Source organism: Microcaecilia unicolor, chromosome 2 (assembly GCF_901765095.1).
Source record: "Microcaecilia unicolor chromosome 2, aMicUni1.1, whole genome shotgun sequence".
NCBI lineage: Eukaryota > Metazoa > Chordata > Amphibia > Gymnophiona > Siphonopidae > Microcaecilia > Microcaecilia unicolor.
In genome coordinates, this window is record NC_044032.1 from 231,761,264 (window position 1) to 231,787,175 (window position 25,912).

Below are 25,912 nucleotides of genomic sequence, written 5' to 3' on the forward strand. Positions count from 1 at the left end.
GTATTTTTAAACAGCGTCCATGCCTGTTGTACAGTTTTTACCCTCTCAGTTGCCCCACTAAGTTTTTTTTTTTTTCACCGTTCTTCTCATTTTATCATAGTCTCCTTTTTTAAAGTTAAACGCTAACATATTTGACTTCCTGTGTATAGTTACTTCAAGGTTGATATCAAAACTGATCATATTATGATCACTGTTATCAAGCGGCCCCAGTACCATAACGTCCCTCACCAGATCATGCGCTCCACTAAGGACCAAGTCTAGAATTTTTTCTTCTCTCGTCGGCTCCTGCACCAGCTGCTCTATAAAGCTGTCCTTGATTTCATCAAGGAATTGTACCTCTCTAGCGTGTCCCAATGTTACATTGAATCCTTTTTTGGGGGCTCTGGTGAGCTTCTGATAATTTCTTCTTTCTCTGTTTACAGTTGCAACCTCCTTGCTGATGAACCTCGTCTTCCTTTTATTGCTCCTCTTGGGTGGTCAGGTCAAGCCAGCCTAGGGAGATTTTTATTTCCCTACTTCAAGGCCTAGTCAACCATGGCAAGAGGCAGATCCTGCTAAATCCCAGCAGCCTGGAACCCCAAAGTGCTCCAGCTTTATTCTGTAGTGGGCTGCCTCTCCCACTAAAAAACCTCCAGCTCCTTAAGTACATAAGTATTGCCATACTGGGAAAGACCAAAGGTCCATCAAGCCCATCATCCTGTTTCCAACAGTGGCCAATCCAGGTCACAAATACCTGGCAAGATCCCAAAAAAGTACAAAACATTTTATACTGCTTATCCCAGAAAAAGTGGATTATCCCCAAGTCCATTTAATAACGGTCTATGGACTTTTCCTTTAGGACGCCGTCTAAACCTTTTTAAAACTCCATTAAGCTAACCGCCTTAACCACAGTCTCTGGCAATGAATTCCAGAGTTTAATTACACGTTGAGTGAAGAAATATTTTCTCAGATTCGTTTTAAATTGACTACATTGTAGCTTCATCGCATACCCCCTAGCCCTAGTATTTTTGGAAAGCGTGAACAGATGCTTCACATCTACCCGTTCAATTCCAGATCTCGTGGTTTGAGGAACTCTAACGAGGGAAGCACTTTCTAGCAGAGATGGATACCCAGGCCCCATCCTCAATTACTTCACTTTAACCACACTGCAGATCAGTAGCAAGCTCCTCAGTTCAGGTTAAGTATAGTGGCGGTTTATTTCTGGCTTTCCTACCATTCTAGTGTTAGCATAAAATGCCCCGTCTCCTCTCCTTCTGCCATAGAATTCAGGTGCTTGGGGGGGGGGGGGGGGAGGGTAGGTAGGGCTCGGGGTCTTTACCTTAAGCACAATCATTTCCATAGCTGGTAATTGGTTTCCTAGCCTCACAGCAGATCACTGTCTGCTGCAGAAACAACTTCCAAATATCTCAAAAGCTTTGGGAACAGAAGTGGACATCAAGTCGGTTTGCTTTCATCGTGGTGGCTCTAAACCAACATCCATTTATCACCTCTTTGCTGCTGTCTTGTCTCTTTACAAGTGCACAATTTAGGCTAAGGGGCAGATGCACTAAAGCTAAATGAGCCTTTAATGACTCTCCAACGAGGAAAATTTGATCCGTTGCATGCATCAAAGAGCTTTTACCGAGGAAGCCAGCAGCTAACGAAAACGGAATGGAGATGAGCAATTAGTGTGAAAACCCCATTGAAACGACATGCACTAACCTTTTCCGATTGCCTTTACGCAGGAAAAAGGCAGGAAAACTAACGACAGGTCTGGACCACTCGTTAGGACAGCTCTGTGCCAGGAAAAATCATTAAGAGAAAAAATAAACAAACTTTGAGCCAATCCCAGCGCATTAGCAGAGCTAAAAGCGCTGTGATTGGTCCAAAGGACGTCAGAAAAACATAAATAAATAAAAATAAAAAAAAAGGGTCGGGAGGGGGCAAGGGCGCTCATCAGGAGCGTCCTGTACGGACGGCCTTGCCCCCCCCCGCTGCTCCCCACTTTCCGCCGCTCCCCCCACCCCGAAAAAGCAAAATTCGAGCAGCCCCTGCCCCCCGCCCTTCCTCACTACTCTCTCACCTCAGCTCCGCCTCCCGACATCCTCCGTCCTGTGCCCCGCCCCCTTTTGGGGTCGTCGCCGCCATTCCCCTCCTCCATCGGGCCCCCCTCCCTCTTACCGGGCCCGTGCAGCGCCTCTCTCCTCTGTCCGAAGGCGCTGCACGGGCAAGAAGAAAGCCTGATGCCTGCCTTCGCCCAGCTTCGATGGCGCGTCTTTCTCCTGCTGGGCCCGCCCCTGTCTGACGTCAGTAACCTACGTAGGTAACCGACGTCAGACAGGGGCGGGCCCAGCAGGAGAAAGACGCGCCATCGAAGCTGGGCGAAGGCAGGCATCAGGCTTTCTTCTTGCCCGTGCAGCGCCTTCGGACAGAGGAGAGAGGCGCTGCACGGGCCCGGTAAGAGGGAGGGGGCCCGATGGAGGAGGGGAATGGCGGCGACGACCCCAAAAGGGGGCGGGGCACAGGACGGAGGATGTCGGGAGGCGGAGCTGAGGTGAGAGAGTAGTGAGGAAGGGAGGGGGGCAGGAGCTGCTCGAATTTTGCTTTTTCGGGGTGGGGGGAGCGGCGGAAAGTGGGGAGCAGGGCTGCTTGAATTTTGCTTTTTCGGGGTGGGGGGAGCGGCGGAAAGTGGGGAGCAGGGCTGCTTGAATTTTGCTTTTTCGGGGTGGGGGGAGCGGCGGAAAGTGGGGAGCAGCGGGGGGGGGGCAAGGCCGTCCGTACAGGACGCTCCTGATGAGCGCCCTTGCCCCCTCCCGACCCTTTTTTTTTCTTTTTGTTTTGATTTGGGAGCCATGTGCTTGTGATTTGACTGTGTTTGTGGCATGCGCAGAGCAGCTAACATAACGCTTGGCTGCTCTGCGCATGATTTGGGGGCCGATTAACGATGTGTATTGTGATTCTTTGATACATTGTACGTTTCTATACCGATCTGAGCATGTGTGACTTTTTTTTTTGGTGCATTCTTCGTTTTTTAAAAATCGTTAGGGCCTTTAACGATTTTGATTTTTTTACGTTTGCTTGATGCATCTACCCCTAAGTGTTAAATGCTGAAATATCTAGTGCTGTAACATGAGGATATTTGCTGCTTCATTTCAAATGTTAAATTTCTATTTGAGTAGCTTTTGTCCAGCAAATAAAGCATTGCTATGCACGTGCAGGTCTGCACCCCAAATGCAAGTCTAAACTAAATGTAAATGTGAGGATGCAGAATGTTCTGTCACTTACTGGTGGCTTTCATTGATTTTCCTGTCACGTTGCTGGAATTTGTTTTGTTTCTAGGGAGACCTGTGGGGAACTCCAAGAATGTGTAGAGGGGTAACGCAAAGAGTGCAGTGCCTTGCTGGAAACTCTTTAGCCAAATAGATGTACAATTGACAAAGCTTCTTGAAGTCGGAAGCACAGAGCAAAATATATAATTTTAGTGAGGGGAAGTCTTTCTAGCCTTGATAGCATAGACCAAATTCCTTCTTGAGGGCTGCTATTGCCACAAGTTCGTTATCCATTGTGTTCTGCAGGGCTGCTGTACTAACCCAGGAGATTTTCCTGCAGGTTTTGGTGGCCTGCTTTTTGCTAAAAATTTGCTATGGATACAAATGAGCCTACTTAACAAACTCACATAAATTTGTGTGAGGCCTGACCCAAAAACTACAAATTAGTGAGGTGTAGCTATCTTTTTTTTTTTTTAAGACATCTTTGCAAGCATTTGAAGTAATGAGCCACTTTGCATGATATTGTAATAGCTCATTAGTGAAAGCCGAGTTGAAATGTGCATGTAGTGAGGGGCCAGTTTAGCAAATCTCTTTGCAAATGGCTGCAGGTGAAGAATGCAGACAAAGCTAAGCATAGATTCTGTATCTAAGTATCATTATAAGATTCCGTTGTGATTGACAAGTTTATAAATCAGATGGATATTTGAGAAGGTATGTTCTGTTGTAAGGGTGGAAAATTGGGGTGTTGACCACAATTTTTAAGAGAGGTGGAAATTTTTCATTTAATTTTTAGCTCCTGTTCTTGCTTAATGCTACTTATTTTTTTGTTTCAGTTTGTTAGCTTTTTATATACCACCTTTCAAAACGAACATCAAAGCAGATTGCGACAATCACCAAATCAACAGAAAGAAGGAAAAAAAACACTTCTTGTTTTTGCTCTTTCTCCCATCCTGCACAGACTGGCATGAGGGGCCAGTGCATTTGTAGGTGTCACCAGTTCATTTTGGGTTAACTAGACACCTAGGACATATTGTCCATTTTGGTGTGTCTGCATTCCAGTAACAGAGCAATGATAGCGAGTAGTGGTAAACAGCTCACTCTGCGGAAGAGCGTTCACTAGTGGTAGCCACAGGGATCTGTCCTTGGTCTAGGTAACATTTTTGTAAGCCGTACTGTAGAAAGGCTGTCGGGTAGGTTTGCCTCTTTACAGATGCCTGCCTGATCAGTGCTGGACATTTTACCATCTCCGTGTTCTGATTCAGCAGCTAGTTTCTGGTGCAACCTTTACCTTCCTGTGAGTTCCAGCTCTGGCTCTGCCCCCTGTGAGCATTTGAACAGGAAGCCAGCACCGGAGGCGCTGTGCCAGAGGTCGCATGCCAACTGTCGTGCTCCTTTATGTAGAATTTTGGCGTTTTTCCCTTCCCCCTCCCTGGAACTTTTATAGACAATGAGTGTTATTCCTGTGATCTTAGGAAGGAGAAGATATGGCTTGTTTGTCAGGCGCTAAGCCACATAGAAGGCCTCCTCATACTTTAACTCCTGTCAAAACTGAGTCAAAGGTCTCTTCTAATTATCAGGCCCCCAAAGTTGTTTTTATTACTTGTGAATGCCCTGTCAGTCAGGAACAAAGTTGAAGTTCTGAGCCAGCGGTTAACCAGATAGTGGTGATATTTAGTCACTATCCTGTCAGCTACCTGGATAAAGTTAGGACAGTAAAAAAAAAAAAGCTAACCAGGTAGGGGGCTAAATATTGAGCAGCTTAGGTTTGCTGATCCCCTCCCATCCCGTTTGTAGGCTCTTCAGGCCCTCCTAAAGGCATCCCTCGTGGTTTAGGTCGGTGTTTCCCCAAGTTGGTCCTAGAGTACCCCTCTTGCCAGTCAGGTTTTCAGGCTATCGACAATAAATATGCATGATAGAGATTTGCATATAATGGATGCAGTGTATGCAAATCAATTTCATGTATATTCATTGCGGGTATCCTGAAAACCAGACTGGCAAGGGGGGTACTCTAGGACTGACTTGGGAAACACTGGTTTAGGGTATTTTGGGCAAGTGCGATCTCCATTTATTCCTACCTGTGCTGGCTCCATGTTCAAAATGGCTCCTGCAACCTCTAGTGACAGTTTTTTGGTACTAACAGTAGGGCATTCAGAATTCTGTTAGAGGTTGCAGCAGCCATTTTGAACACTGAGCCAGAAAAGGCAGGAGCAAGTGGGTATCGCTCCTGCCTGCACTACCTGAAAACACCAGGGATGCCTTAAGGTAGGCCTGTAGGGGACTAGGAATGGGTCATTGGGAGGGGGGGAAATACTCCTGAAGGTCATACCTTCAGTAGGGGAGGATGCTGTTGTGGCGGAGGGCTTTAGGGGGGAGGATCAGCAGTGAAGCAGCTATATATATGAAGAGCTGAGTGCACAAAACAGGGACCTTGAAGCTAACCGAATTATCAAATGAATGACATATCACACATCACTAGGGTGCCCAAACTGAATTCTGTGAGGACTTTCGTTACTAAATGCCCTCTCACACTGACTTTTCATGGATTCAGCCAGTGTGTAGTGGTAGCTGCTGTACTTGTGTGCTGTTCCTGTTTGGTCTGGTCACCTATACTGGAGTGGTCAGAACAGTGTTTATTGCAGCATTTTTTTTCTTGAAGTGCTCTGCTAAATCAATCTTTGTGTTGATTTTGCAGTTGTATTTATGCAATAGTTTAAAGGCCACACTGAGAATGATCCCCCTCTTCCCCACCAAAATAACTTATTTTTTTCCATTTTTTACAAGAGGGATTTTCCACAGGTTAGTAGCATCCTTGAGCAAACATGTGCAGGACAATATTTATTTTATGTGAAATCTTTTTTTTGTCATCACGTGCAGAGAAAAGAAATCCAAACATTTCACCACAGAACAGTAAAGAAACATTTTTCACAACTGAGTAAGCTCGGAACAGTTTTGACATAATCCCCCCCCCCCCCCCCCACCTTCCTCAACTATCTTCAAAAACTATTTCCTCTATGTGCAGGACAATATTTATAAGAGACTGCCAATGTGTGAAGGACAGGTAGGCGTCTATTTTTATTATATTTTATAAAGATCCCCCCCCCCCACCCAATATTCAAAACATTTAACTGGCCAGGAGTGGCACCCAGCCGGTTAAATGGTGCTTAGCCGTCTATTCAGCAGTATTCAGCGGGGGATAGCTACCTTTGCATATCGACTGAGCCAGTTAACATTAAACTGGATATTCAATTATGGCCACCAGAAACGGCCTGGCACTGAATATCCAGGCTGACCACCAACCACAGGAATTAGCTGGGCTTCCCTCCTGTGGTCTGAATATCGGCTCCATAGGACATCTTCATAAAATACCAGGATAAACTGGTAGAAACTGTGCCCCTATTGGAGCAATGAACATTTGACTGCTAGGGGGAAGGTATAAATAAGACCTAAAATACATAATTTAGGTGGGTAAACTTTGATGCTTCCCCTGAACACATGTGCATGCAGGTCAAGTAAAACTTCATGTCTTGTCATCATTATATGTACTTAAGCATGTAATCCCTGAGGTTATTTTAGAAAACCTTTTTAGGTATATTAAAGGACTTCTTGTGCATAAAGACCTTATATAAAATTACTTTCATAAGGCCCTGTTCACCAAGCTACCTTAGCAAGAATTAACATGCATTTTTATTTCCTACAGATTTAGTCACTAAACATTGTTTTATTACAGGTTAGTGGTTCTGGTTCTTTAGGCTCCAGTGTCACATTGCTCTTTGAGTGATCACAACTAACAGTAGCTCAGTGATGTGTTACCCTGTTTCCCCGAAAGTAAGACATCCCCCGAAAATAAGACCTAGTAGAGGTTTTCCTGAATTGGTAGATATAAGGCCTCCCCCGAAAGTAAGACCTAGCAAATTTTTGTTTGAAAGCAGGGCCGCCGAGAGCTGGACAAGGCCGCCCCCCTCCACCCACCCTGCGTCGCTCCCGGAACTAACCTTAAACGCCTCCTTTCACCTTCGCAGCAAGCAGCAGCAGGGCAGACCTCTCCTTCCTTCCGTGCCTCGCGGACGTTACATCAGGCGAGGGCGGGATACGGAAGGAAGGAGTGGCCTGCCCTGCTGCTGCTTGCTGCGAAGGTGAAAGGAGGCGTTTAAGATTAGTTCTGGGAGCGACGGCGGGCGGACCAACCCCAATCCAACCCCAGTGTTTCCCCGAAAAATAAGACAGCCCCTGAAAATAAGACCTAGCACATTTTGGGGGCAAAAATTAATATCAGACAGTGTCTTATTTTCGGGGAAACACGGTAGATTCTTGATATACCAGCTTTCTGTGGTACAAACAAAGTGGTTTACATATTACATACAGGTCCTTTCTCTGTCCCTAGTGGGCTCAAAATCTGTGTTGTGCTTGGAGCAACAGAAGGTTAAGTGATGAGAAGCCACAGTGGGAATCAAAACCAGTTCCTCCAGTTTTTAGCCCATTGCACTAACCGTTAAGTTACTTCTCTGCCCCATAAAAGCCTGCCATTTCTACACTTTGAAACAAAGGTGAGTAGGAGGCCGTATAGTAGACATTTTACATTGCTCCATGGAATAAATGCATAGGAAGTGGGCTCCTTTTAATTGAAAAGCGGGCTGTGCAACCAAGGGATCATAGGGTGGGAGTGGAAGGAGGTAGATTCAGCCCAAAATACTGCAGCTAGACTAATATACAAAGCCAAAAAATACCAGAAAGCCACTCCTCTACTATAAATTCTACACTGGCAACCAATAAGGGCAGAATATACTTCAATCTATCAACTCTCATATTCACTATCCTGCAGGGGCTGGCCCCAGGCTACATGTCTAATCTAATAGATCTCCCATTAAAAAATGCTCTGAAAGATGTCAGGAACTTTGTCCTTCTCCACTCTCCCAGCTGCAAGGGAGTGACGTATGAGTTCATCTTAGCATTGGGTTCCCCTACCTGGCAACAAAAACCTGGAACGCTTTACCTACTGAAATATGATGGTCGACTGATTATTTATCCTTCAGAAAACACCTGAAAGCACACTTCTTGAAATTTCTGCCATAGAAAGGTTAACGCAACTATGGGAAAACAAATTCATGAGCCAAGCTTGATACACTCCACCTCTACGCCAGGATTCCTTCCCCCTCCCTGACAAAAACACAATCCTCACCTCCATCACCAGATCCAAGAAAGTTTTCTACCAATCTCTGCCCACCAGTCATCCACTAAAATCACAAGAAATATTTGTCTTCCACAGCCCTCACAATGCGCCTGTTCCTGAGTGAACTCCACTCTGTCGCTAATCTTCCAACCAATTGACAGTGACCTCTAATCCAGCAATCCTAACTGTTAAAAGATAGCTCATCATTCCAAACACTTGCACTGCTCCAGCCTTACTGCCAGGGCTTATATTGATATGACCTATATCATATTCACATTTACCTATTATATTTTTGTGTTATTTATATTGAATTACCTATAGTATAGATGCATGTTTATTCTGTTATATTCTTGCAGTACTCTGTAAATATTCTGACCTAACCCTGGATATCTCTTCCTGTATACCATAAGCACATGCTTATCCATTATTTATTTATTTGTACAGTCTTATATCCCACAATTATCCAAAAACAAATTTTGGTTCAATGTGGCTTACATTTGGCGAGCGAAGGGTTACAATTTGCTGGGGGATTAAGGATGAGTTAGGGAATTAGATTGTTGACGAGTCATTGGTGATGTTTGAGATTAATCATAGGCTTTCTTAAATAGATAACATTTTCAGTTCCTTTCTGATTTATAATTGTTGATGCTTCTTATGGTCTTCGGGATTGAGTTCCACCATTTGGAGCCTAGGTAGTTGAACCTGGTTGTGTAGATGGATTTGTAGATGATGTTGCTGCATTTGGGTAGGTGTAGTAAGTAGTTCCTGGTTCCTGGGTTTGCATTTCTTGGTGATAAGTCAATCAGGTCTAGCATGTAATCGGGAGCCATGCCGAACCGTGTTTTGAAGAACCGTCTAGCCTTCACTGGTAACCAATATAGCATTACAACCTTCAATAAAGTTTTTTTATTAAAGGACATCCTCCAGTTTCTGGCATCCTTGGTCGCTCTCCCACTTTTTGTACATTGCTCTATCGTATTTCAACTTTTTGAATATTAGTCCTGCTACTGTGTTTTGGACTGTCTGCAGTGATTTTAACTGATATTTTCACTGAACTTATATTGAAATGACCTACAGCATAGACTAGTGAATAAGACAAGTGTACTTGTAGCTGTGAAGTATTGGAAAGTTTAAAGTTTGAATATTCTCTACAGAAGTGCTACTGACTGGTGTGGGTACAAATAAGAACGTCAGTGAAAATTATAAACAAAATAAGAAAAGTCAATGGGTGACAGATTTCAATTAATTTTTTCATTGAATATTGTTCTCTCAGTAGTTGGATATATTTAGGGACGTGGGGCTCGTGGGTCAATGGTTTTTCCTACTAGGTTTTGAGGTTTTTTTTACATTGACCGGTGACCTTCCTTCTCTCTTCCCTTACTTAATCTTTATACCCTACTAATTGTATCTGATATCCTGTATTGACTATGTCATAACAAACTCTGTAAGCCACATTGAGCCTGCAAATATGTGGGAAAATTTGGGATACAAATGCAAATAAATAAATAAAATAAATAAATCACTGGGTCCTTTTTGAATAAAATGGACCAATGATAAGATTAGCTCCAATAATAGCGTTGGCGCTCACTTAAATATTGAGCAAAGTGTGATCTCTTGGAGACCAGTCAAGCTTGGAAGCATTGAGGTCCAATTGGATAAAAGTAATCTAGACATCTGCTGGGAGAGCAATACTCAAGTACCAACTGGGATATAGTACACTACTTATGATGTCAACACATAGGTAATAGAACATTTTAATACAGCATAGGGTATAAGCAAAGATGGAACATATAGATAGGTAAGAGATTAAGAGCAGTTAGAAAATAAGGGAGCTAATTTAAAGGAAGTTGCACATGAGATCAGAGAGATGATTAAATATCTCAGGGTAGGAGTAGATAAACATGTCCTGCTGCAGTATGTGCAGCCCGTGTCATTCCTTATGTGTGTGAGACTAAGCAGTTAGTTACTACTTCCATTAAAGGCCTGGTTGAAGAGCCAAGATTTCGCCTGCTTCCTGAAGTAGAGATAGGCTTTGCTTAACACAGGGAGTGCATTCCAGAGCATGGGAGCAACTCCAGAGAAGGCTCGCTTGCGGGTTTCACATTGTGTAATATCTTTTGGAGAGGGCATGGTTAGGGATACCCCTTTGGAGGATCTTAGTGTCCTTGGAGGTGTGTAAAGGGTCATCTTGTACAAGTACTTGGGGCCATTTCTTTTAAAGACCTTGATCAGGCCTGCTGTACAATATTTTTCACTTTTTTTGTTGCTGATTAGTGTTAATAAACAATATTTTTTAAAATTAGAGACCCTGTGCCTTTTCTTTATAAATAAAATGTTTCCCTCATTGTTTGAGGGGTTACCCATTGTGTTCTGTGTCATTTGACTTTTCACTTATCTGACAACAGGTCGGTCCCATTTGCATCAGATAATTGAGACTGTACTGTAGTAGTTTTTAGTATGTCCACCCAGCGATTATTGAGCATTCAAAAATGCTTGTGCTGTAAAATTATTCACAATAGAAATTATTCACAATAGCAATCTGGAGGCACTACTTGTACTCAAAAGTGTAACGCCATATAGTAACAGTAAGTCAAGTATATCACATACAGTAGGTGTGTATTGTCATACCACAAATTTACAAGGAAAAATACCTCAAATACCCAGACTCCTGGAACTCCTGTGTTTTTTTTCTGGGGTTGTGAATAAAATCAGTCAAACAAACAAACAAACAAAAAACCTTTGTTGCGCCATGTAAAAACATGACTATTTCAAAAAATTTTAGAATATTTTCTTTCAAATCACTATTAAAAGCTTTGACCAAATTCTTGTAATATATCAATGCTTCAAATTTACATCTATGTGATGTGATTTACTTGGCTCACTGTTATATATGGTGCACTGTAAAACTACCATTATTTGGAAAAAAAAAAGGGTACCAGCTTAACTATTAATGACATCACAGTGACAGACTTTTGTCTGGGGAGCAATGCTGGAGGCATATCACAAGCTCCACTCAAAGCCACATCACCGAACTTAAGGAAGCATTGCAGTTGACGGGGACCAATCGACAAGGCTGTTAAGAACTTCCCAAAGCAATAAAAGGCATGTGTTAAAGCTGGGGTGGACACTTTTTGAGCAATGAGACTGCAGAATTCTGACACATTGCTAATTGTATTGCTTGACATTATTTTACTGTCTTAGCGCGACCATTTTTAACATGCGAAAATTACTAGATAGCAACAGTAAAATGTCAGTAATATCAACATAAGATAATTTAAATGTTGTTTAATAGTAATATGTAAACATGATGACTAAAATTTCTTGTTGAAATTCAAAGTGGCTGCTGAGTAAATGGCAAACTCTAGGAGGTTCCTTTTTTTGCCTGACCCTTTATACAGCACCCTCTTGCCACATCCTTAATCACGACAGCTCATGGTCAGGATCCAATCATTTTTGTACCAGTTAGTACACATTGATTCAGTGCAGGGAGACCAGTCTAAGAATTACATAAAGATTTATTCTATTTTCCACTGATTAGCAGGGTCTGTTTGTAAACTATGATGAATAAAAAAAAATTGTCAACCCTCCCCCCCCACCCAAAAAAAAAACAAATCCCACAGGCTAGAAATCTCAAATGTTTCTACAATATAGCCTCTTGAATGATTCAAAATGCTAACCCCCCCCCCTGCTTCCGTGCACTAATACCGACAATCCATTCACTTTCAGTGGGCTATGTCAGCACTGCTGTGCGGCATCCGCTAGTGCGGCTTAGTAAACGGGGGGGCGGGGTAGGTATTCAAAATGTATAGTATGATCATAACTATGGAAATGTGGTGGGTTTGTTTTTTTTTTTAGAGGGCATGAAAAATGAGACCTATAGTTTCAAGTCTGAGGCAGTTTACAACTTGTTTGGAATCACTTATTTTTATTTCTTTTGAATATTGTATTTTAAAAATGTGATTTAAGATACGGTTAAGAGGGAGATGACTTTATTGTAAGCCTCCATTGTCCAATGTGCTCAAGGGACCTTTTTTTTTTTGGGGGGGGGGGGGGGGGGAATTTACCACACTAATGCCACTGTTCAACAACATAGGAATTGGTGGTACAGTGGCAACATGGTTCATTGGCTTCCTAAAGACGTAAAGATGTCCAACCAAACATTAGCCTCATAGATCACTGAGTGCAGGGTACCACAGGGATCGCCAATATCACCAGTACTGTTCAATGCAATGATGGTGCCTCGGGGGGGGGGGGGGGAACTGGAATTTATGGGTTTCAATCCATTTATATATGCAGATGATGTCACCATCTTCATACCTTTCCAAAACAATATCACAAACATACAGGACAAAATAAAAATAGGATTGCACCTCATGGAAGAATGGGCAACAACTTTCAAACTCAAACTGAACACAGACAAAACCAAATTCCTAGTACTATCCATCCCACACAACTCCACATCCTACAAAATATTCAACCAACAAACATACCACATCAAAACACAACTTAAAATACTAGGAATCATTCTCGACAAACACCTAACACTGGACAAATATCACCAGTAACATCAAAATGCTTCAGAACACTATGGAAACGGAGAAGAATAAGAGACTATTTTCCTAGACAATCTTTCCGGATACTGGTCCAATCAACAATACTATCATAACTAGACTACTGTAATGCAACATGCGTAGGGTGCAAGGAAAACCCACAAAACTTGCTGCAAACAGTCCAAAACATGGCAACAAGACTGATTTTCAAGAAATCGAAATAGAAAAGAGCAACCCCACTGCTTGAAATGCTACATTGGCTACCAGCCAAGGCAAGAATATTTTTCAAAGTGAGCACCCTAATCTTCAAGATACTATTCAGAATGGCACCCAAATATTCTTACTATAGATTCAGAAAATGCCCACTGGTTATAGCGTTTTATCAGTAATCCAATATAATTGTAAAGTACACAGCTTAGCAAATGATTACTGTATTTTGTTTTTCTTCAGACCATCAGAGGTAGATCTGAAGTCACTTATAAATCACCATAACATTATTTTTCTATGGTGATTTTTTTTTGTTTGTTACATTTGTACCCCACGCTTTCCCACTCACGGCAGGCTCAATGCGGCGGGCAATGGAGGGTTAAGTGACTTGCCCAGAGTCACAAGGAGCTGCCTGTGCTGGGAATCAAACTCAGTTCCTCAGGACCAAAGTCCACCACCCTAACCACTAAGCCACTCCTCCCTTTTTGTCATGGGTCTCAAATATTTATATATTCAAGTATTCATGTTGCCCTATAGTTTTTTTTCTTCTTTCTATCTTATGAAATCTTTAAACAAATTATCCATAAGAAAATGAAATAAACTACTTTTATTTAGCTTGTATAGATTCGTGTGAAGCTGAAACGTGGGGCAGCATACCAACACTTGTTTCACCAGCAAAGCTTTTCAAGGTATGCTCCTATAGAAAAAACAAATCAGACAGACCTTAGTTTGAGAAATAATTACCCTATCTCCTTAGACTATATCTTATTGGTCTGTTACCTTTATGCAATGGTGTGCCTTAACAATGGAAGGGAATAGTTGGATTGCCCCGCATAACAACTTTAAAATTCAGCCATATAGGAACACCGATTGTTACACAAGAAATGTTGTTTATATCATTCAATGTCCCTGCGATAAAGTCTATGTAGGGCGAAGTAGCAGACCAATGAAAGTTCGGTTAACCAAACACAAATCCAAGATCACTACGCAAGCGGATGACGCACCATTAGTCCAACATTGGACACAAATGTACTACAGCTATTTTCGCTGGAAAATTATTGATACTGTTACCAAAAATGCACAGGGTGGTATTGTTGACCAGGTTTTGAATTATAAGGAGCAAAACTGGATCTATAAATTGAACATAGTTGAGCCTTATGGTCTCAATAGAGAAATCGAATGGCAATCCTTAATTTGACGGATCCTGCTATTGGCTGGGCGGGTCATGTGATTGTACCTTTAAAAAGTAAAAAAAAACGCCGCAGCCATGTTGAGGGTCGGGGCTTTTGAACAGTGGGTACTCGTTTTTGAGACATAAAGGCAGTGCTGGTGGTGAGGGGGGGAGGGAAGATCCACGTCACAGGGGTCTCCAAACCTGCCTGAAGCTGAAGGAGGCATAGCTTGCAGAATGGCTTTGGGACACCCTCTGCATTCTGCCCTGGACCCCAGCATGTTGAATACAGTCCCTGTATTTCCTACCTCCCAGTGGGTTAAAATATCAGGGGTCATAGCCAGCAGCACATTTTTGGTGGGACCCAGGGGTGGACTGGGGGACCACACATTTTATCTGCTCTCTCTCCCCCCCCCCCAAGGTTAAAATCATACCTTTGCTGGCAGGGATGCCCAAGCCCTGCCAGCTGAAGAGATCTGCTGCAACACTGCATTCCCTGCGCATGCTCAGTTTATGTGCAAACCGAGCATGTGCGAGGAATGCCAGCATCAGTAGCTGAAAGCACACAGCCCACTTTAGCACCCAGGAAAGGGGGTCTGGGGTAGCAAAATCTCTTTGGCTGGTGGGGCTTGGGCTTCAACAGTGAGGCAATTTTAGAGGGGGGACTAAGGCCAGAGTGAGGGGGAGGGCCAGGCCCTCAAGGCTTCCCCATGGCTGCGCCACTGAAAAATGCACATGCTGATTGCATGTGTTTTACCCTTATTGAGTGGAGGCTTTCTTGAGTGTGGAAACTGCTTCAACCTTCATAGTTTTGGACTTACTAATTGCAGAAAAATACTTGCATGAAAGGTGTGAATGTCTGCAGGGAAATTTTCAAAGCTAAAATATGCATATGGTGTTACTGGAAAGGGTAAAGGCTGTTTTCCAGAAAGTGATACACTGTTGGGAAAATGTTGATCTCTGAATACTTTTGTCTTCTCAGGGTTACTCAATATACTCCTTACCAACCAGAGGTTTCCCAAGGCAGACTGGAGAGCCTGCTCAACTATCAGACCATGGTGTGTGACCTCACTGGCATGGATGTGGCCAATGCCTCCTTGTTAGATGAAGGAACGGCTGCAGCTGAAGCCATGCAGTTAAGTCACAGGTAAAGAGAAGAATAAATACCTGTGAAGAGCTCTCAAGCCTTTCAGATGGGCTGCTTTGCTTCACCTGGATTATCTTATGCAGAGCTTTGCTGATTGCATAGTTAGGACGTAATTCTACAACTGGGTGTCTCCATTTAGTTGCCCAAAGGATATGCGGTAGGAACCCTATTTGATAACCTAAGCTACTAGGTGTTAATAGAATATTAGTGTGACCCAGTATCAGCACATGTAACGTTAAGTGTCTGCAGTTACACCAGCCTTAGAGCTAGGGTAAATGCATGCTTACTTTATTCTGTAACTTAAGCATGTAATTGTTAGCCCCGCCCATGTACCATCCATGCTGTGCCTCTGTGTACGCTCCCTTGCAAATACCTGCTATGTAAGGCTGACCTCTAGTGGTAGTACCTCAAGACTACCACTAAAGCTGGTGGCAACCATTTTTACACAAGCATCCACTAGAGGCAGGAGTAGAGGAGATTGCCGATGCTTGCGGTACTCCTCCCTACCGCTGTACTACCAGGGATATAGGAAGGCCCTATGGCAGGGGCCTTGTCCTTGGAGGAAGGGAACTGCTTAGAAGTGGGGGTTTGGGAGAGAGGGGATTGCATCTATCAGCATCAGCCACTACCCAGAATCTATGTGGATGCCAGCCGTATTTAGTGCTGTGCAGTTCTATTTGGTTGGCTAGCCATACGAGTGCCTGCACTGAATATTGCTGGCAGTAAATATAGCTCCCCGTTCCTCCTCATCACCACCTCTGCAGCACCCTTCTCCTGTCTACTTATCAAATGGCTAGTCAGAGGCGATATTCAGTGGGACTACCCAGTTAAGTGCTACTGAATTTTGGTGGCCGGCCTGCTCAGTGCAGTTTAAGTGGACAGGAGCCTTTTCTGCTCACTTAAATCGCTTTGAATATTGACCAGTACAATTTTTCCCCTGTTCTAAATCCAGCCATCTTGCCACCCACTTTTTATGCTCTTAAATTTAAGAGTTTAGTGAAATTTTGAGTAAATTAAGCACTCAGCTGCAGCAAAATTTCAGAGAGGTCTGTTTAGGAGGATAAATCCTTTGAATATTGGGCCCTTATTTGTTATATAACACCTTTTAGTTCTATCTGATACTCCTCAGTCTGTTGATTTCCATAGGAATTGTTTAGACAGGTTCATTGATTTAATTCTTTTAATGGAATAGACTCCTGCAGCCCATTTGTCCCTCGGATATCTGCTGTCCTGATGTTGGTACGATTGTGTTCCTGTTTCTCATCTTGTGTAAATGGATTCATCTCATTTTGATGGAAAGATGGCCTTTTGTACATAAGACAGTTTTATTATTAGTGACTACAGCTTATCCTTTGCTGCTGCATAACTGTGGTTGACTTCTGTTTTCTAGGCACAACAAAAGAAGAAAATTCTATGTGGACCCCCGATGTCACCCTCAAACAATAGCTGTGGTGCAGACAAGAGCCAAGTAATGCTTCCCTTCTTTCATTTCTGTCAGCAACAGGTTAATGTGGTACAACAGAAGTAATGAGGCCACTGTTCTAAATCCTTATAAGTGCAAAACTGATGAAAGATAGGTTATCCAAGTGTATCTACTCAAATCCTAAGTGCATACAGGGGTAATTCTGTAAGGAGTCGTCTGCTTCTACGCAGCAGGAACATGTGTAAGTGGCACTATTCTAGTCATTTACTTGTGTATGTGGTTACTTATGCACGTAAATGACTCATATAGAATACTGACTAGTACAAAAGTATTCACCATATTTTGGGTGTACTTTGCTGGTAGGCATGCACAAGGGCAGAGCCAAGGAGGTTTAATTGACAGGAGATGGCGTCAAGGCTCAAGCAGTAGCCACCATCTTGATGCACTCAAAACAAAGCAAACTATTGGTCCATTGTTCAGGTAGCCTAATGGAAGGGCCGCTGATGTTCAGGAGTATTGATAGTCATAAGGGAGTGGAGGAGTGGCCTAGTGGTTAGAGTGGTAGACTTTGGTCCTGGGGAACTGAGGAACTGAATTCGATTCCCACTTCAGGCACAGGCAGCTCCTTGTGACTCTAGGCAAGTCACTTAACCTTCCATTGCCCCATGTAAGCCGCATTGAGCCTGCCATGAGTGGGAAAGCGTGGGGTACAAATGTAACAAAAAAAAAGTACATGTACCATAGACTGACTCTAATTGGCTGTATTCCTGCTCCAGTGAACACCCCCCCCCCCCCCCCCCCGTCCCTTAAGTGTGCTGTCTATTGCTCTGGGGACTGTAGAGGAGGGACTGGAGCAGGGTAGAAAAGAACCACTCAGCTGTGTGTAGCATGCCCTTTCTATTGCCCTGGCATTAGGATGCATTTGGGAAAGGGGGGATAGAATAAGTCCAACCGCAGACCAGCAACCCTTTGTGTTCTGTGACTCAGGATTCAACTGATAAGAGTCATGGCAGAGTCCCTCCTCTGAGTGATCTGAGGAATGAGAAGAGGAAGGATACAAGGGGTGAATACTACAAGTGGTAATAGAATGTATATATCTGTGCAAGAGAGCAGGTGGTATTGTGGGGAAGGAAGTGTATGCAAGGAGATGACTGGGGCCGAGAGTGAATCGGAGAAGGTTATAGAGCATGAATTGGGTAAGAGTAAGGGGATAGTTAGGGGAGAATCAGTGCAGGGAGTATGGAGTAAAAGGTGCAGAGCAGGGGTGATAGGGGATAAGGAAGCAGGATTGGACTTCTGGGAGAGGAAATTTAATGATGGGGACAGTTGAAAGCAAAGTGTTGAAACAGAGTGAAGGAGAAGGGTGGGATCCAGATATGAGTGGATAGAGAGAGTGAAAAGATGGTGCTATAAAGGAGAGAGTTGAGAGACAGAGATGATGGAATGAAAAGGAAACCTGAATATCAGGTTAGGAAGGGAGAAAGTGGTAGAGAGAAATTAAAATGTAAATGGAGACCCTAGTAAACAAGTTAATAAAAAACAAAATGGAACCACAAAGACTGAGACCAACACAATTAGAAAACTCCACACAGAAGACATTGGTAGAAAAACTGTATTTTCCTTTCAGTGATTAGGTTGCTAAGTACATATTCTAACACCTCTGCTTTTTAGAGTACACTGGATTCCCTGCAGGTTATGGTAGCTAATGAGTGAATGGAAGTATACAAAAATATTATACATGAGCTATCGAGACTGCATAGATCTTCTGAGTCGAATCCCTGACATATGAATAAGGAATATATGTGATCTCTAATAATTGTACATGGAGTTTAGAAAATTCTCAAGCTGATCCAGGAAAAGAATTCTTGGAAGATTGAAACCTATGATTTTGAATATAATTTTTAATATTACTGAATTTTGTTCTATGTAGTTCTATAAAGATGTGGTGGTGGGTTAAAATTTGTGGAATTAAGGAGTGTCTCGCTGACTGGAACAAAAGAAACTGGCAGCAAATTACTAGTACAAGACCTAACTAGTATGGTGCATCTCCCTGGCTCTTTGGTGTGTTTACCTGAGTGGTTGGTGCACATAAGGTCAGGCAGATCTGTTACTTACATCCTGTGTGTTATAGGCTTGTTTTCTAGAGGGGTTTGATTGGATAGGGGGGGGGGGGCGCTAAGTCCCAAGTCCTAAAGACCTGATGATACCTTTGGTAGTCTTCATTTGTAATTTAGTAGTGCTTGATTAAATCACAAAAAGTGGTAGCAGTAGACCCATAGCACTCTAGATTTTGTATAGCATTTAGCTCATGCCTTCACCAAGGTGATTTATATCGATGTACAGTAGGTGTTTTCCCTGTCTCTTTTGGGTTCAAAATTTAAGGGGGCAATTCTATAACTTGGTGCCAAGATATAGGCGCCACAATGGGGCCCAACTAGGTACAGTGGTGGAAATAAGTATTTGATCCCTTGCTGATTTTGTAAGTTTGCCCACTGACAAAGACATGAGCAGCCCATAATTGAAGGGTAGGTTATTGGTAACAGTGAGAGATAGCACATCACAAATTAAATCCGGAAAATCACATTGTGGAAAGTATATGAATTTATTTGCATTCTGCAGAGGGAAATAAGTATTTGATCCCCCACCAACCAGTAAGAGATCTGGCCCCTACAGACCAGGTAGATGCTCCAAATCAACTCGTTACCTGCATGACAGACAGCTGTCGGCAATGGTCACCTGTATGAAAGACACCTGTCCACAGACTGAGTGAATCAGTCAGACTCTAACCTCTACAAAATGGCCAAGAGCAAGGAGCTGTCTAAGGATGTCAGGGACAAGATCATACACCTGCACAAGGCTGGAATGGGCTACAAAACCATCAGTAAGACGCTGGGCGAGAAGGAGACAACTGTTGGTGCCATAGTAAGAAAATGGAAGAAGTACAAAATGACTGTCAATCGACAAAGATCTGGGGCTCCACGCAAAATCTCACCTCGTGGGGTATCCTTGATCATGAGGAAGGTTAGAAATCAGCCTACAACTACAAGGGGGGAACTTGTCAATGATCTCAAGGCAGCTGGGACCACTGTCACCACGAAAACCATTGGTAACACATTACGACATAACGGATTGCAATCCTGCAGTGCCCGCAAGGTCCCCCTGCTCCGGAAGGCACATGTGACGGCCCGTCTGAAGTTTGCCAGTGAACACCTGGATGATGCCGAGAGTGATTGGGAGAAGGTGCTGTGGTCAGATGAGACAAAAATTGAGCTCTTTGACATGAACTCAACTCGCCGTGTTTGGAGGAAGAGAAATGCTGCCTATGACCCAAAGAACACCGTCCCCACTGTCAAGCATGGAGGTGGAAATGTTATGTTTTGGGGGTGTTTCTCTGCTAAGGGCACAGGACTACTTCACCGCATCAATGGGAGAATGGATGGGGCCATGTACCGTACAATTCTGAGTGACAACCTCCTTCCCTCCGCCAGGGCCTTAAAAATGGGTCGTGGCTGGGTCTTCCAGCACGACAATGACCCAAAACATACAGCCAAGGCAACAAAGGAGTGGCTCAGGAAGAAGCACATTAGGGTCATGGAGTGGCCTAGCCAGTCACCAGACCTTAATCCCATTGAAAACTTATGGAGGGAGCTGAAGCTGCGAGTTGCCAAGCGACAGCCCAGAACTCTTAATGATTTAGAGATGATCTGCAAAGAGGAGTGGACCAAAATTCCTCCTGACATGTGTGCAAATCTCATCATCAACTACAGAAGACGTCTGACCGCTGTGCTTGCCAACAAGGGTTTTGCCACCAAGTATTAGGTCTTGTTTGCCAGAGGGATTAAATACTTATTTCCCTCTGCAGAATGCAAATAAATTCATATACTTTCCACAATGTGATTTTCCGGATTTAATTTGTGATGTGCTATCTCTCACTGTTACCAATAACCTACCCTTCAATTATGGGCTGCTCATGTCTTTGTCAGTGGGCAAACTTACAAAATCAGCAAGGGATCAAATACTTATTTCCACCACTGTATGTGGGTGTGGGGGGTCAACTCAAAGTGACATTTCTGCACATCATGTCTCTCCCTCTACCTTTCCCTTCCCTTTTTGTGCAGCATCTTTCTCTCTCCCTTCCCTTTTGTGTGCAGTATGTCTCTCCCTCTACCTTCCTATATAGCACGTCTCCCCTTCCCACCTCCATTCTGTCCTGTGGGTCTAATCTCCCTACCTGCTTCCTCCTCACCCCTGGGATCCGGTTTCTTCCTGTCAACCACGAGTTTACTAACTTATATCTGTTGCCAGCAGCGATTATATCAGGCTTTCCTCTGGCCACCCTGATCCTTTCCCTCTACTGTGCCCTGCCCATGTAGCAAAAGGACGTTGTGTCTGAGGGAAGGACCCTGGGGCTGGCCAGACGAAGGCCTGATATAATCATTGCTGGTAATAGCTACAACATAGGCAGTTGGTGACTCAGATGTTTGGGGAGGTTAAAGAGGGGTGGGATGGGGAGGAATTTGGGGGTGACACCTATATTGGCAGTAAATGGGTCACTTTTGAACACAGCAAGGAAGTATCCCTCCACTAAGCCGCTAAATCAGCTGCCTCCCTTGCTAGTACCTCTATTACTGATGGTAATATGCACATTGAATACACTCCAGGGAATTATGTGCCAAAAAAAATAATGAAAACAATGTACCAAAACAATACAACATATTAAACAGAACAATATTGCAATATACATGTACGTTAACATTTGGCTCACAGTCGAGCCTAGCCCCCAAGTCCAGCATCTTCCTGTTGTCCATGTTAGCCATGATGTTCAGCAGCACTATAACAGAAATCCTGTGGTTACTGACAGCTATAACATGAATTGCCTATCAGTGATTTTGGTAGGCTGCCAAATGACCACCAGGCTTCAGATCTGCTAGCTTTTAGTTTATTGTTGAGCTACTAAACATGCTTAGTTATATGCATTACCTGTATCTAATAGAGCAAAAGGGTGAGAAACAGAGAAGCCAGGGTTCAACTATCAATGTCACTTGGCAAGTCACTTAACTTTCTATTACCTCAGGTACAAACTTAAATTGTAAGCCCTCTGGGGGCAGGAAAATACCTCCTGTACCTGAATGTAGCTCACCTTGACCCACTACTAAGAGACAGCTAAATCCAAATCCAAATTCTATACAAGACAATATGAATCAATAGAAAACCCTACAAAAATCACTTAAGACCTATAAGGCATTCTACCTAAACATAATGCACTAACTTCCAGAAGTCACATGACCAAGGGCCTACCTAAGAAAAGGCAGCACACTAAATATTGCAGTGGGCAGTAGAACATACATCTTTAGGAATACTAATTAAGCCGGATCAATAGATATTGATACTACAAGGACGGACAATACCTATTTCACACAAACAGAAGAAAGATACATCCCTTGCTACCTATAAAATAAGAAACTACAAACTAAGAATAGAAATATGTACACAAAAATTATACTGAATCCCCAAGAAATCAGACTCTGCATATAGTGCAATGCTAGAGAAAGAGAAACAGTGATGTATGTCTTGTACTGTGCATAATAAAGAAAACCGATATAACTTTCGGAAACTGATACATTCCAATCACTAAATTACAAATTAACAAATGTAAAACAAATAATTATAAATAGTCATACCTTTTTGACTGTCTTTGAGGCCAAAACCTCCTTCCTCAGGTCGGGTTTTATCCTTACCTGAGAAAGGAGGTTTTGGCCTCTGAAAGTGCTAGCTAAAAATGTATATATCTAGTCCAATGAAAAGATATCACCTTATTTTACATTTTTTGCTTTATTTTAATTTATTAACCTATAAAGTGGACTAACATTACTTCACCCTAAATTAAAAATAACATATTTTTCTTACTTTGCTGTCTGGCCATTTAATTTTTCTAATCGTGTAGGTCCCAGTCTCAGATTACTGCTTTCCTGTCTTTTTTTTTTTTTTTTTTTTGTATCGATAAATGTTTATTAAACCATCAAATTAAACATATTCCAAAGCACTCCTCAACAATCAAATCATCTATGGTATTCATAAGAACATTGCATTATACAGTGCAGAAATGCTCCAGCAAAGTCCCCAAAGTGTCAGGTCTTCTGTTCTACATGTGGCCCCAGTTGAGGCCGTCTCCCAGGAACCTTGTGCCAGCCTTCTACAGACCCTGAGGCCAGGGGTGAGGACCTCTCCACCCCAACATTCCGCTTTCCCAGATAAATCCTTACTGCGCAACTCTGTTAACACTTTCCAAACTTCTGCATATGTAGATACCTTTCTAGATCACCCATCCACTAAGCAAAAGTCCAAATTGAAAAAGCCATTGATATCTGAAATTAGCAGATTGCAAATATCTGGTCACCAGGTCCAATTCCCGGCAACGCTGTAAAGTCACTCGCGCCAATTCTTGGTAAGTAGAAATCTTATAATTGTTTCAAGTCACCTCCTTCCTGGCCTGATCTCTACGTAGCATATCTTCTTTTAATGTGTGGTCATGAAAGCACACCAAAATGTTTGTGAATATTTACAAGGACCTGTGCACTCTATCCAACTTAATCGGGGGGGGGGGGGGGGGCTGTAGTATTATCTGAGTGCAGTAAAAATCTGCATACATCAGTGACTGTGCACAATCTCAGTACTGATCCACTTCCGGTATGTCCCGAAATCATAGATTTGTCTCCGGGATCTTTTTTTCTAAGTCTTCAATCAGGTCCATTAGCTCTCCTTGCTCCTGACGATCACGGGTACCCGATTTTCTCCAAAGCCACAAGCCACCTCTCCACCAACCTCCTCTCGCTCATCCATAATATCCACTCTAGTACCAATTTCACTTGCATCTCTCTGGACCTCCGCTAGAGCCCTCTGCAGATCTCCTCTCATCGTCTCCATTTGTTTTCAAGTCCTCAAATCAATTCCCCATGTCTTGTTTTGAGATCTCCTCCTCCACTCGTTCCGTACTACTCACCGAATCTTCATCCTCCGACTTCATCCAATCCGCCGCCATATTGGCCATGCTGTCTGCTGCTCTAAGGCTCGCCAATCTGCCTTGCTCCTTTCTCTCTGGCAAATATTTAAAATTTTCAAGACGCTTCCGAGTATGCATAACTTTCTGTGCTCGATCCACACCACAAATCACCCGTTGTGTCAGAAGAGGGGTACAACAATCTTAATATTCACTCTTTCTATGGAGCTTCAGTCTTATGCTGCCATGCTCGAGCAGAGATGTCACTTCCCTCCCCTCCCCTTTCCTGTCTTCTCTTAGCTGTCTTTCCAGCATCTCCTGCTTTTTCTTCTCTCTCCTGTCATCTTCACTTCCTCCACTACATCCATCTTTGACACTGATCTTTTCCTTTCAGCTTTCTTCTATTTTTCTGCCTTTGTCCATTTAAATTTCATTCACTCTTACTATCCAGTCTTCAATTTCTCTTTATTAATTGCATCTACCTAAAGCTTTCCATATCTTTCACTCTACCCAGGGCCCTCTCATTCCTTTCCTCTTATTCCTCAGGTCTCTTCTCTCCCATCCAGTATTACCTTCTCTCTTTCTCTTTTCCCCCATCCACCATTATCTTCTTTCTCTCTATCTCTTACTTTACCCTGTACAGTATTGTCCCTCTCTCCAATGCAGCAATACCCTGTCTCTCTCTCCCTCTCTTCCCCCCATCCCATCCATCCAGCCAGCACCTCTCCTTTCTCTTTCCCTCTCCCGCTTACCTTGTTGCTGTTTTCCAGATTGGGCCATATCATTTCTACAAGCAAAGTTGTGCGGGATCATTTTCCTGCGTGCCACCACAAGCTCAGCTGCTCCCACCTCTCTGATGTAATCTTCCTGTGTTGGAGGGGTGGGAGCTTCTGAGTTAGTGGCAGCATGTGCAGGAAAATGGCCCTGCGTCTTTGTAAAAATGATATTGCCCAACCGAGAAAACAGCAACAGCATGAGTGGGAGGGAGAGGGTGAAGTGCAGATTTGGGTTTGGATGGCAAGGCAATTTTTGGGGGTGGCATTTGCCACTCAGTAGCAGCGCTTATGCTAAGCATTATAGAATAGTAATGTAAAGCTGCGTTGCTGTGCCAGTATTTAGGCACACCCACTTACGACAGGTGCAACCAATAGTATTCAGTAAGTTGCGCATGTTGCTTGGTGACATGCCCATCCATTCTCTGCCCACATGTTTGTGTCTCTGTTATGCTCTTACTGAATTTTGCACATACTTTATAGAATAGCATCTAGCACTTATATTACCTCTCCACTCTCATCTCTCCCTACATTCCTCCCCGGGAACTCCGTTCACTGGGTAAAACTCTTATCTGCACCCTTCTCCTCCACTGCTAACTCCAGACTCCATTCCTTTTATCTTGCTGCACCATATGCCTGGAATAGACTTCCTGAGCCGGTACGTCAAGCTCCATCTCTGGCCGTCTTCAAATCTAAGCTAAAAGCCCACCTTTTTAATGCTGCTTTTAACTCATAACCCTTATTCACTTGTTCAGAACCCTTATTTTATCACCCTCACTTTAATATTCCCTTATCTCTTGTTTGTCCTGTTTGTCTGTTCTAATTAGATTGTAAGCTCTGTCGAGCAGGGACTGTCTCTTCATGTTCAAGTGTACAGTGTTGCATACGTCTAGTAGCGTTTTAGAAATAAGTAGTAGTAATTATTGGCACCTCTGATGCGCACAAGTGCTAGCCTTCTATAAATTACATGCACACTTGGCGCCAAATTATAGAATGAGGGGTTAAAGCTTGTACCTGAGGCAATGGAGGGGTAAATGACTTGCCCAAGGCCACAAAGAGTTGCAATTGGATTTGAATCAGGTGCTGGTTCTCATCCCACGTCACTATCCCTTAGACTCCACCACTCTACAGATGCACTTAAAGGAGGACGTGGAAATATACTGCATCCCAAGTGTACACGTTCATGTTTTAGTGTCTTGTCCAGAAACAAGATTTTCAGATATAGTAAG

At 43.2% G+C, this 25,912-nt stretch overlaps 1 protein-coding gene across 1 annotated transcript in view; it reads left to right on the forward strand.

Annotated features, from left to right (window-relative positions):
• GLDC (glycine decarboxylase) overlaps positions 1-25,912 on the forward strand; it is a 173,171-nt gene that overhangs the window by 48,255 nt on the left and 99,004 nt on the right. The window contains exons 4-5 of the mRNA XM_030193778.1: positions 15,326-15,490; positions 16,881-16,958. Of these exons, the coding sequence (XP_030049638.1) occupies positions 15,326-15,490; positions 16,881-16,958 (243 nt within the window). The remainder of the gene's footprint in view (positions 1-15,325; positions 15,491-16,880; positions 16,959-25,912) is intronic.